The sequence below is a fragment of the Eptesicus fuscus genome, chromosome 1, assembly GCF_027574615.1.
Source record: "Eptesicus fuscus isolate TK198812 chromosome 1, DD_ASM_mEF_20220401, whole genome shotgun sequence".
Classification (NCBI taxonomy): Eukaryota; Metazoa; Chordata; class Mammalia; order Chiroptera; family Vespertilionidae; genus Eptesicus; species Eptesicus fuscus.
Window position 1 is genome coordinate 108,057,706 of NC_072473.1, and position 13,672 is coordinate 108,071,377.

The following is a 13,672-nucleotide window of genomic DNA, read 5'->3' on the forward strand; positions in this document are numbered from 1 at the left end:
AGACATAAATTGGTTGCCTCCCAGATGCAGCCCTCGTCTGGGCCTGGATCAACCTGCAACCCAGGTACATGCCCTTTCCCAGGAATGAACCCGAGACCCAGTGCACAGGCCAACACTTTTAACTACTGAGCGATACTGGCCAGGGCTTAATCTCTCCCTGACTTGAGTAAAGTGTTGCTAGTCCAGATTATTCCTACATCACTTTCCAGCTGCTGGCTGCCCTTTCTACAGGGAACCTCCCCGGTGAGGGCCACCGCCCCAAAAGTTGTCACTAGGCTTGTCCAGAGCCTCCTTTAGTAAGAGGCAGTTTGGTCCTGGGCAGGCTCCTCCCTTGATTAGGAACCACAGTCCTTTATGGGTTTTTTTTGTTTGTTCTTTGTCCTTTATGTTTTTAAAAAACTTTTCTGGTTCACTGGCACGTTCTTCTCAACTATTACTACTTTATTATTGTTAGATAGGTTTTAACCTCATGACATAGGTTCCATATATGTCAGACCCTGCACTAGGGTTTGATCTTAAAGTGTAGAGAGCAAGACAGAGACTTCCATGCCAGTTGTTACAGCAGTGTGGCTATCTTGATATCAGGATGCGCCTTAGACTCCATGTCTCGAGGGACCAGAAGGATAAAATCTGATCCCACCCCTCAAGTCTTGCCACAGCCCTCCATGTCCCCTACAGCCAGCCAGAGGGAAGGGACTACCTCTCACTAATCTATGTAAATCTCTTTCACCCATCTGACATAGTGTCTGACATATAGCAGACTGCTTTCTCCTTAGTGATCTGACATGAGACTTTTTACTGTAGCTCATATTCAGAATAACAGCAACATTTCTTAGGTGCCATAAGGTTATTTAAAGATATGATTACTCATGAAGAATGACATTCTTAAAAATTACACATTAAGAATGAAAAAAATTAAAAAGCCAATCAATCACGCTCCTTAAACACAGTTTGACATGTTATTTTGTAGAATAATTGTGTGTTTGATGTCATTTTATTTCAGTAAATGTGAGTCTTGGTAATTTTCTTTTCTATTTTTTAAAAAAGTATGATTGCCCTGGCTGGTGTTGCTCACAGAAGGTTTGATTCCAGGTCAAAGGAATAGGCCTGTGTTGCAGGTTTGATTCCCCCACACCAGTATGGGCATGTGCAGAGGCAACCAACCAATGTGTCTCTCTCACACCAATCTCTCTCACTCTCTCTCTCCTCCCCCCCACTCCCCCACACACAACTCTCTCCATTTCACTCTCCCTAAAATCAATGGAAAAATAACCTCAGGTGAGAGTTAACAAAAAGTTATATTATGTTTGGAACACTGAACAAGATCTACCTTCCTAAAAATTTTAAGTGCAGAGTGCAATATTGTTCAGATAGGCCCAGTGTGTAGAGCAGATCTCCAGAACTTATTCTGCTTGCATAATTGAAACTTTAATCCCACAGAGTAGCAACTCCCCATTTCCCCCTCCCTTAGTAACCACCATTCTACCCTGATTCTAAACAGTGTGACTATGACAACCCTGAGGATATACTCTTTTAACAACTTTCCTACACACCACACAGCAGTGTTAACTATGGCCATCATGTTGTACATTACCTCCCTAGTACTTGTTTATCTTACAACTGGACGTTTGTACCTTCCTCCAATATTAACTTATACATATTAGTTCATTATGGGACTTACTACCTTGATGAAGAATTTTCTGCTTAACTTTTAGTCTTGTCTTCCTAACCTGTGATTTTCCTAAAGCCCGAGACCCTGCATCCTCAGTACCTATGACAGTGATGGGCAACCTTTTGAGCTTGGTGTGTCAAACTTCGCCAAAAAACTGAGCATTACTCGGGTAGTGTGTCACTTTGAGGAAAAAACTAACTCCAAGACTCTAGTCGCAAATGTTTCATCCTCAGGAGCAGCAAATGTTTCATCCTCGGCATGCAGCCGCGTGTCATCAGAAATGGCTATGTGTGTCAGTGCTGACACGCATGTCATAGGTTCACCATCACTGACCTATGATGTTATCTAGAACATAATGGGCACCCAAAGACTATCAAAGAAATGAAACACTGTGGGCAGGAGACAGTGTACAAGAGAGCAAACAGGGTGACAGGATTGAAACGTCTATGAGTTTGAATGGGTGACCATGGACTTATAGACTAAGAGGGCCCTCATTCCCTTTTCCTGAGCTGTTCCTCCAGTCTCCCAACTCCAGATGCTCAGGACACAGAGCTGGCTGTCACATACCTCCCCGCCCCATATATAGTCAGTCATCTGAGACTGTGGATTCAGCCTCTTAATTCCTCCCATATTCTTATCTTCTGTTTCATCTGCACACCACTGCCCTTAGCTCAGCCCACTTTCTCCTCTGCAGTAGCCTTCTCACTAATCTTACCGTCTCCCATCTTGTCTCTCCTAATCCCCATCCAGGAGCCAGAGTAAGCTTTCTAAAATGCACACCTCACCAGTACTTCTCAACTGGAGTCTATGATTTTTTTCTAGACTGCCGGATGAGGTTCCAACTCCATCAGTTAGATTACCAGACCCTCCATTACCTGGCCTCTGCCTAGCACTCTAGCTTTCCCTCCAGCCAGTCTGTGCTCTTCTCATCAGGTCTTTGTATGAGACATCCCTTCACCTGGGATGCTGTCCATAACACACTTGCTCAAATCCATGTGTAGGCTGGCAAAAGCACCCTCTTAGCATCTCAATTTTTGCTGAGAGCCTAAGGCCGAGGACAAAATCTCAAGTGGCAAGGACCTTCCATTCTAAAGTTATCTTGAACCTTACCTCACATCATTTGTAAAAGAAACCAACTCCAGAAAATGAGACCTCAATGTGTAAGGTAAAAAAATACAACTTTAAAATGAAAATGTAGAAATAGGTTCATGGTCTTGGGGTAGACAAAACGTTTCTTCACCAGAATTCAAACAGCACTAATAATAAAGGGGGAAGTAATAAGTTGAACTATGTAACACTTGGGCTATTATCTTCATCAAGGGACACCAGTAAGTGAGTGAAACCAGAAGCCAAGGAGTGGGAAGAGATATCTGTCGTACATTTTGGCAGTATTTAGAGAAGGTGAATAGCTACCAGTATAAACTGATGGCACAACCATTCATCTCCTAGGGTCCTAAGGAGTACCCTACAAAAGGAACCCTTAGCCTCCACAGTCATCGGACACAAGTCTTCAAGAAAATCTATTTAAACGTAAAGCAGAAGTAGAATGAACCAAATTTATTAATAACTTTGCATTGTAACCAAAAATTCACAGGAAATTATCGACAATGTTCAACTCTTGGGGCAGAAAGGAAATAAAATGAAAACTCTAATAACAAATAATTATAAAATCACAAACAGAACATTGAATACGTTTTGTGGCATGTGATCCAAGCTAGGCTTAAAGTTTGTAGCATTCAATGCTTTCATCATTCCAAAGGGCAAAGAAAGAAAACACAGAATTCACAGGAAGTACATTCGGGGTAGGGTCTCCACCCTTCTATAAGCCGCTCACTATTCCTAGTACTTGTGTGGTGGGTACTGTTCTCTGTCCTTCCCAGTACTTTATGAGATGGACATCTTCCCTTGCCCCTATCCTTTGGAAGTGCTCCACATTTCAGAAATGGGCTGTGTCCAAGGCTCAAATGATGCATAAACAAAGCAGTGGGTGCACAGGGGATTCTGACATGTAGTGTAAGTGGGAGTCAAGGGAAGTGCTTGTTGGCACTGTCAGGGAAGCTTCTGCGTAGTGCTCCAACTACTAGTCAGTGGCAATCAAACAGGAACAGCATAGCCATTTCCACGTGACTGAAATATTGCACAGATACAGGTCAATTGGGCACATCCCCATCTATGGGAATACTGACCCTAGAACCAAAAGGAATGCCAGCATTTATATGCTCCTTACTCAAACCGATATCGTGGTTGGCTGGGCACAAAGACATTTTCATCATAAAGATTAAACAAGACTTGCCTAGACAGAAAACAATCATGTGTAGAACAGTGGCAAGAGTCAGTGAATACTCTAGAATGTATGTGCCTTGGAAGATGAGTTTTAAACACAGCAAAATACAAAGTTGTTCTAATGCATAAGCTCAAACAAAACTGTTCTTCCAAGACAGCCTAGTGCAAGTTAAAGCTTTGGTAGATTCGTGTCACTTTGCTTAGGAACTGTTTCCCTCAAGAAATTCTCAAAGAATTCTTCTCTAAAGTGCATATTAAAGTGTGCTTTCTTTAGGACGCTTGTAGAACAATTGGTGCACTTCTATGGCTTCTCCCTGGAATGGTTTCTTGAATGAAAAACAAGGCTGGATCTCTGCCTATAGCTTTTCCCACAATACTCACAAGTAAATGGTCTCTCTGCAGTGTGTGACGCATAGTGCAAATTAAGGTCTCTTTGGCGTCTAAATGTTTTTCCACAACTCTGGCATTTATGGGGTTTTCCATTTGTGTGGATTTTTAGGTGTTGTATAAATTGTTTTCTATTACAAAATTGCAACTTACACTCGGGGCAAGTGGATACTCCTTGACTAGAAGAGGTTTTCTGGTGTTCTGTGAGGTGTGACAACTGAGTGAATCGCTTCTCACACACGCTGCATTTATAGGGTGCCTCTCTTGTGTGAACTCGAAGATGCCTTTGCAGGTTTGACCTACGAAGGAATCTTTTCCCACACTCAGGGCACCCATGAGGGAGGTTTCCTGAATGAATTTTCAGGTGCCCCTTAAAAACCTTTTTGGAAAGAAAATCTTTCCCACACTGAATACATTGGTGTAGTTTCTTTGGGGCACTGCTTTGTGCATAGCCTCTGGGGTTGAGAGGTTCTTCCTGGTTGGATCCCTCAGCGCTCTTTCCTGCAGAAGGATTCTGGTCATAGAGAGGCCATGTGTGGTCTCTGAGTAGCTGCTCTGCGGGATTTCCCATTAGGTAGTTTAGCTCTTCGAAGTCTTCTGGAAAATTGGGATTAAGAAGTGCATTTCTGTCTGAAGAAACAGAAAATAGATACATACTCTCCAGTTTTTTCCGCTTTGACACATTTTCTCTCCCAATATCAAAATGAAGACTGTGAACAGAAATTGCAGATGTCACCATGTTCCAAGAGGAATGGAGAGCTAGTGACTGAGAAGAGTTATACTCAATGCTGCTGGGAAGATACAAACTTCCAAGTGCCATCCCAAACCGTGTTACCCTGGGAGTAAAGATTAATTTTTCTGTAGTTTCTTCCCGAGCATTTCATGAACCCTCACTTACCTAGGTTGAAGTCAAAAAATTCCAGTTCATCTAGTTCCTTGCAATCCCGTAGTTCTTGCCCCCAAGGCTCTTCGAGTGCAGGCTTTGGCAACAGGTATTCTAGCCATAGGAGAGATGGGAGGAAGGGTAGAATGAGTCAACACAGGTTTCTCCAGAGTCCAGGTCTCTTCTTGGACACATAGCCTCTCAAGATCTGCCTACTACCTTCTCAGCATTGCTTCACCAGGAGCCTCTGACAAGTCCTTTGTGTTTGTTGTGCTTTTTCGTTTTTCAGGATACCAGTAAGAACAAGACCCGAATGGTAGGGTGGGGGTGGGGGGGAGATTCTATTGTGCTCATTTCAAATATATTTTCCTCCAGTCTATGGAAGGGAAGTGAATCAATTCTGGTGTGAAGTCAATGCACTGAATGAGTTCCACATCTGTTTTGAGAATGAAATTATGTAGGTGAGGGACAGAACGTGAATTCAATCTTTCTGAAGTGTTACCCTATTAAAACTGACAAACACTATCTTATTGACTGCCAAGCAGAGAGAGACAGGCCAAAGCGTGGGGGCTAGGAATGGTAACTGGAATAATTTTAGTAAGAGAAATTCAAGTTAAAATGGCAACTGAAGTAGGTCAGCAACAGCAAAAATAATCTGTACATGTTTGCTTCAGCAGAAGTCTAGAAATTGATTCTCTGGAAACTAGCCAAAATAATCATTAAAAAAAGTGCTTCTCACTGTCAATCTAAGGACAACCAGAAGATGTTTCTACACTCACTCTTCTCCTGGGTCTTACCACTGCCCCCCTCAGTGAGAGCTGCTGTGGCTCCTGCCTCTTTCCAGACACCTTCCTCGGCTCTGTTCAAGTTTACTGATCTGCAATAAAGTGTAGGTTGGAAATGGCTCATTTCAGATTGAAATACAAGGACATCCTATATAATAAAAAGCTAATACGCAAATTGACCAAACAGCGGAACAACCGATTGCTATGATGCACACTGACCACCAGGCGGCAGATGCTCAACACAGGATCTGCTCCGTGGTGCTCAGTGCGCTCCCACATGGGCGGCATCACTCAGCCAGAAGCTCTGAGCGGGTCTCAAGGCTGGGGAGCGCAGTGCAGTGACAGAAGCCTCTCCCACCTCTTTAGTGACTGCTGGCTTAGGCAGGGGGGAGCCGGCCTAAGCTGACAGTCGGACATCCCTCGAGTGCTCCCAGACTATGAGTGGGCACACGCCTGGCTGAGGAAAATTTAACTCAGGACATTGTATCAAAGCACAGGACATTGACTAAAATACCTTATTTCTACTTTCACAATGAAAATAATTTAAAATACAACTCTTCCTTTTGTTCATGCTTGCATCTCAAAGGTAAGCGCAGGATGAGAGGGTAGGAGCACAGGTCAGATAAAACTGGAGGTCATGCATCAGAGGGAGCTGCCATCAAGTGAAAGTGCTAGCGATCTGAAAAGTGGGGCGTGGACAGCAGCACAGCCTTAGGGTGCCAGAAACTTTGAGGCCCAGAATATACCCAGTAAGAGACACTTGAAAACCAGTTCAGAGTGGCAGGATGTGTTCACATGGTGGTTCCCATCCTGTACATAGAGCATAGAGATACTCTTCAGGCTGTAGACTTCATCACAGGTGACCATGAAACCAACTCAGACACCTGCCTCTCAGGTGAAAGGCAGTGAAAGAAGAGACTAGTCAAGGACTAAAGCAGCCCTGGAGGCAGACTCTAGCACCCATGAGAACACGGCCAGGAGTATCATCACCAGGCAGCTGTGTCTCATGGACTTACCATCAGAACAGCTGCCCCTTTCTGTGCAGCACCCAACCAAAGAGGACTGAGAGCTGTCACCTTACTTCTTCTCCCCAGCATAGCACTCCCTGGTGACAGCTTTCAGAGAGGCTGGCCCAAATTGAGCTCCTTGGTAGTAGTTAACCTCATGCACTTTGTCACTGGCTACCAACCTCACCCCACCCACATCCCTCCTCTGTAACATTCAGATCTTTGAGGATCAGGTGCCCCCCAACCTCCACTGTCCGGACTCTCAAAGCCCTGCTCCCGGCACTATCACTAGTTTACATTCCCCAACCTATGCTCACAGACCATGCCAGCTAAGGACACTAACCATCCCCTTTCATCCATCTCACACCCTTCCGACCTCAGTTCCCATCTTTACTCACACATTCAATAAAATACTGTCACAAATGCTGAATGAACTGGACACTGATTCAAAAGACTTTCACAGATATCAGCCCTCCTTCTGTACGCTAACATAGGGAAACAGCCATGGCGCTCATCACAAGGCAAGCCTGTGAGTGGAGGCGAGCAGACATTAGTACTCATATGCTGTGGTCGGAGGGTAAATTGTTACAATAATTTTGGAGGACATTCGACCATATCTATTAAAGTTTTAGATGGATATGCCCCCTAATCAATCATACCTAATCTAGATATTTGTTCTGCTGACACATGCCCATGGAAAGATGCTGTGTGTTTGAGAGCTTGTCCCCAGGGCATTTTGGTCAAGAGTGAATATCAGTCAGAAGTCATGCCTTGATGCCTACTTCTGCTGGCAGGGCTCTTCTCTACCCTCAAAGGCCACAGTAACCACCCCAGAAATTGTGCTGGAAACGAGCCTAAGGTCATGAACGAGCACTCTCTGCTTTGGGCCCCGGGTTGTTCATTTCTTCACTCCCACCTGGGACTCCGTACTCAAAAGCCTGCAGGTGTCAAACTAAAATTCTCACACATCCAATTATTTAAAAATAAGCCCCCAGAAACAGATTTTTAGCCACTGAGAGCCAGCCTCCTATGCATAGCTCAGAAAACATCACCCCACAACTGCTAGCCACTGAAAAGATGGGAGCCTTATAGTTATGGGACCCCCAACTGCTGCTGCCCTTTGGAACTCCCTGACCTATAGACTCCCAGTGTGCTTCTGGGCTATGACCTCACCAAGACAGGCAAGCCAGCCCTCTGAGCCCTTACTGCCTGGAAAGTTCCCTTGTTTTCCTCTCCTTCTGGCCCCTGACCTCCTCCACAAGCACACCTGACAGAGTTGCCCAACAAAGCTTGTGTGTGCTACTGCCACCTCCTGGTCATATCATCTTCCTAGATCAGCCCCCAGATACCTTGGACCCTGTACAAGTATTAAGGAGGATGAGACTTTGGTGACCAAGAGGTAGAAATGGAGACCTCCCAGTCCACAGGACAAAGCATATCATATCACTTTAAACAGTGATGAGAAAGGGGTACTTTCCTTTCCTCCTAATGGATGTATTTTACTTGTTATATCATTCTCTTTCTCCCTTGTTTGATATACTAGTACTGGAATTTCCTGTACTTTGGAGACTGAAGTATTCAAATAAAGAGCAATAGTATTTCTCAGTATCATATGTGATCTCTGTATCTGACACTGTTGCTAAGAGAAGAAAATTCACACATGTAATGGTAACTCATATGCAGAAAGATGTATAATTCAACACCACTTGCTAGTATGTTGCAGGCATACACACTGAAATACAGATGTTTTAAAAAACTTGTTAACAGATCCGAGATGTAGGTAAGGTAGAGACTGGAATATAAATGGCAATACTTTATATAGTTTGGCTTGACCTTAATGGATATACAGATGTCCTTTGGGCTTTTTCCTCCTGGTCACCTCTATGGAAAACAACACTCTGCCACTTGTTGCAGGCATACACACAGAAATACAGATGTTTTAAAAAACTTGTTAACAGATCCGAGATGTAGGTAAGGTAGAGACTGGAATATAAATGGCAATACTTTATATAGTTTGGCTTGACATTAATGGATATACAGATGTCCTTTGGGCTTTTTCCTCCTGGTCACCTCTATGGAAAACAAGACACAGTCCATGTCTCTACATCACCAGCACTTACTGGAGAAAGATACAAAATTTGGAACCTGAACAAATTGAATAAGTGCAGAAAATGAGGCAAATTCATGACCAAACAACCACACTGTGGCATTATGAGTTGAATTCTATGCTGGTGGTGGCAATGCACACATCACATGTGGTCCTATTCTTAGACCTGGAATGGACCAAGCCATCCTTTCCAAGGAGAGGGCAGAGTCTCACATGTATCCTTCCCCATTGTCTGCCAGACACTCAGAGAAGAGAGATTGCACTTGGAATGGAAATCACAAGAGAGAAGGAAAACCATAGGCAAGCACCACAGCTAGAATTTCTATTGCCTTCAAGAGCAAATGGGTCCAAGTGTCAAGGATATCCATTCTCATGCACTTAGGACATGGGAAAGCAAGGAACCCAGGCAAGGTACCCGCAAGTTTAACAGATTTTAGAATTCATACATAAGGATGTTTTCTAAGCTGATATCTCCCAGGGTCTGCCCAGAGAACCTTGTGCTTTATCACTCTATAAAATCCTGGAAAGACCTCGACCACCCTCCAGACATCCATGAACTTCTATGAGCCTTTCTTCCCCTGGACTTTCTCACTCGGAACTAACTCTTGTATTGTCTGGAGCAGTGGTTCTCAAAAGGTAGTATGTACAGCACTCACCTGGAGCTCCTGTTAAAAATGCTCCGAAGGTGATCCTGATATGGAGGATCCGCTTACCATTCCTAGAGAAACACTGGTCTAGGTTTTTATGGGAAACATACGTATTCCTTTTACTGCAGCAAGCAATTAAATCCTCTTAAAGGATCTGAAGTGAGTATATTAATAAGGTATCATGTTTGAATGGGACTCTTATGCCATAAGAACAACTGAGGCCCGTGGGACCCACAACACCACAGATTCCACTGATAAAAATTGGCTGGGGAAATTAATCTTTATTCATATCACACATAGTCCCCTCAATTTCCTTTATAATATTCTTGGTCAAAGACTCCTTCCTGAGTGGGCTCATTATCTTAAGAGATTTTGAATCCTGTTCGATCTAACAATGGCCATTGTGGGCAGCTGTTCCCCAAGGGATGTTTCCTACTACTACTATTTATAAGAGCTATCAATTTTCATCCATTATTCAGTGTTTCTAACCAACCCCACCCCTGGAGAGCTCCTGAGCTCTCAAAAGAGAAATCAAGGACGAGAAATAAAATCTTTGCCTTACCAAGAGGTTCCAGAAAGGGCTGGTCTTCCCCAGCAGCACCGTAGCATGGCTCCTGTGGGATCCACACATCTGCCAGTGGGGCCTCGGGGACAGTTCCCATTGCTTGGAATGGAGGTACCTCCAGGTGGGTATTTGGTATCATGTCTGCTATTCCGACTACTGCTGGATCTTCCAAGAGCTTTTCCTGACTATCAATCTGGAGGAAATGCCAGAACCCATCACTCTAAAATCAGTGTAGATCAGCAGTGCCCAGTAGCAATACAATGCAAGCCACCCAAGTCATTAACAATTTTCCTGTGGTCATATGAAAAATAAAATAAGTAGATAAAGTCAATCTTAATAATATGCATTATTTAAACCAGTATATCTAAAATATCATAATTTCATAATGTAATCAGTATAAAGAATTATTAATGAGATATTTCACCTACTTTATTGTCCACCCTAAGTCTTCTGAATGGGGTGTGAATTTTATACTTATAGCATATCCCAATTTGGACTAGCCACATTTCTAGTTCTCAAGACCCACCCTTGGCTGGTGCCTACCACACTGACAATGCAGGATTAGACCACAGGCAGAAAATAATCTCTTGTAGAAAACCAAACAAGGAAACACAGAAAGGAAGGGAAACCATAAACACATTCCATCCTGGAGGCAGGAAACTTTGGAAGAGTCCTTCAAACAGGCTAACTGCAGAGCCCCATCTACACCCAAGACTCCAGTGCCCCTAATGCCCAACAAGAAGTACTTCCTCCCATCTCCAAAGATCCTGCCCTGTGCTCAGCCATCGTATGTCCCAAAATGTTTTACTAGATGGTTCTGTTCACAGGACAGGGTCACCATTCCCAGGAGGTGTTTTTGAAATTATGGCAGGAGGTGGCTCGCAGAATTAGTGGGCAGAGACGTAAGTATAGATAATGCACAGTGCAGAATTGCTCCTGTGCCCCACCTACCTTCAAATATTCATGTACGTAAAAAGAATCTGTCAAGAAACTCACACTGTTGGTCACATAATCACAAAATATTTTTGCAAATGTTAGCAGGACTTGCATTTTCTGGGAAAGCACTCCTTTTGAAATCAAAGTCATGGTGATGTAAAGCACAGCAAAGGAAATATAGTCAATAATATTGTAATAACTATGTACGGTGCCATGTGGGTACTGGAAATATCAGGGGGAACACTTTGTAAAGTACATGGTTGTCTAACCACTAGGCTGTACATCTGAAACTAATACAAAACAATATTGAATACAAAATTTGACTTTGGGTGATGGGTACACAATGCAATATACTTACCATGCACGTATCATAGAAATGTACACTTGAAACCTATATGACTCTATTGATCAGTCATTCAATAAATATAATTTACATAAAATAAATTTTTTAAAGTTTTTAAAAAAAACACTATACTACTATTTAGTCAGATTCATCAATTGTTTCCCCTTTGGAAAATCATACAATCAGCACCAGCACTGTTCATTGTGTTTAAGCTGGATTCATTTTAATAATTGCCTGTCATCTTCACAGTGATTCTGTGCAGAGAAGCAAGCATCTGAGTACTTCATCAGGTATTCTGATGTGCTCAAGCCCAGACATGTGAACACTGAAAAGTTTTTTAGTTTATAATAAACTACCTAACTATTCCTTTCTATTTCTTCTTGATTCCACGACTCAGATTTGGCAAACTTGGTTTGCAAAGATCATATTGTAAATATGATCATATAGTAAATATTTTAGGCTTTGTGTGCCACATTCCTTCTTCCTCTTTTTTTTTTAACAATGTTTTAACTGGTAAAATCCATTATTAGCTTAGGGGTATACAAAACAGCCGTGGGTGGATCTGGTCTACAGATCCTAAAGCATAACACCAGTGTTTTTTGATGAGTAACTGTAAGTAGGTTATGTTATCTATGAATTTCATTTAAGCATATTTACTGAGACATTACAAAATAGTTGTTACAGAGGGGAATTGGCTAAGATGAGGTTGGAAACCACTGACCCATATGTTTTCTCCAGCAGAAGAGACATGAAAAGGACTGTGCAGAAATTTGGGGCAGAAGAATGACAGAGACAAATGTCAGATCCAATCCCACCTGCCTTTGATACCCTTTTGGTCTAGTTCCCCAGATCCCAAACTCTTTTCTCACCTTTGTCTCTGTTGTCTCAGGTTTCATCTGTATTTCTTCTAGGAGTGACAGAATTATTTCTGTACTCTCGGGGCATAGTTCTGTCTCCCAGGTCTCTAGCTCCTGGGGCATAATTGTTAGGTATTGTTCCAAAGTTAGAAGCTTCACCATTTGTTCCTTAGAACGCATCTTTGGCTTCAGCCATTCAGAGCAAAGCTCCAGGAGTTTGTTGAAAACATCACGAGGCCTGGCTGCTTCTTTGTACTGGAACTGCCTGAAGCGCTGACGGAAGACTTCAGAGTCATTATCATACTCTTGAAACACTGAGCTAGGATTCAAGGAGGCATGGATTGCAGAACCCAAGACAGTCATCATTGCTGCCTTCCAGCAATGTACAATTTACCTGCTGTCTAAATTCCCAAGTTCCAATGTGTTTCTTTGTGTATTTCCTTGGGGTAGATACCTACTGCTGAGGAAAGTGCAAATGAGAGAAGCAGCATTGCTTATCAAAGGGGATCCTTATCTCCCTTAAATGCTTGCTTTTTAGAAAAGCCCTAAAGTAGTAGATAATATTCTTTTGGGTAGTTTTAAGAATCTGACAAAAATGTTAAAAGGCCCCCTTGGAGTGGCTCAGTGGTTGAAGTGGCTCAGAGATCACGTGTCTACTTCTGAACCAGGAGGTCACGGTTCAATTCCCAGTTGGGGCACATGACCAGATTGTGGGCTTGATGTTGGAGAAATTGGAGAGATACATGCAATAAAAATGAAACTAGACCATCTTATTACACCATATACAAGAATAAATTCCAAATGGATTAAATATTTAAATGTAATACTTGAAACCTTAAAAGTACTACAAGAAAACATAGACAGTAAAATCTTGGACATTTCTCTTAGGAATATATTTTCTGATATAGTTCCTAGGAGAGGGAAAAACAAAGAAAAAATAAACAAATGGGACTACATCAAACTAAGAAGTGTTTACACAGCAAAGAAAACCTTCAACAAAAAGAAAAGACAGTCTACTGAACGTGGAAAGATATTCCCCAGTGATATATTTGATAAGGGGTTAATACTCAAAATTTATATTTAAAAAAACACATACAACTCGACACCAAAAAAATAACAAATCATCCAATTAAAAATATACAGAGGATCTTAATAGAGACTTCTCCAAAGAGGACATACAGATGATAAACAGACATATGA

At 42.5% G+C, this 13,672-nt stretch overlaps 1 protein-coding gene across 1 annotated transcript; it reads right to left on the reverse strand.

Annotated features, from left to right (window-relative positions):
• Window positions 1-4,256: 4,256 nt before the first annotated feature.
• On the reverse strand, window positions 4,257-12,838 carry LOC129149453 (zinc finger protein 449-like). The gene is given in 6 exon segments (XM_054717672.1): window positions 4,257-4,972; window positions 5,241-5,339; window positions 10,334-10,529; window positions 12,337-12,367; window positions 12,369-12,392; window positions 12,486-12,838. Coding segments are annotated over 6 exon segments (1,419 nt in total).
• Between the last annotated feature and the right edge of the window lie 834 nt (window positions 12,839-13,672).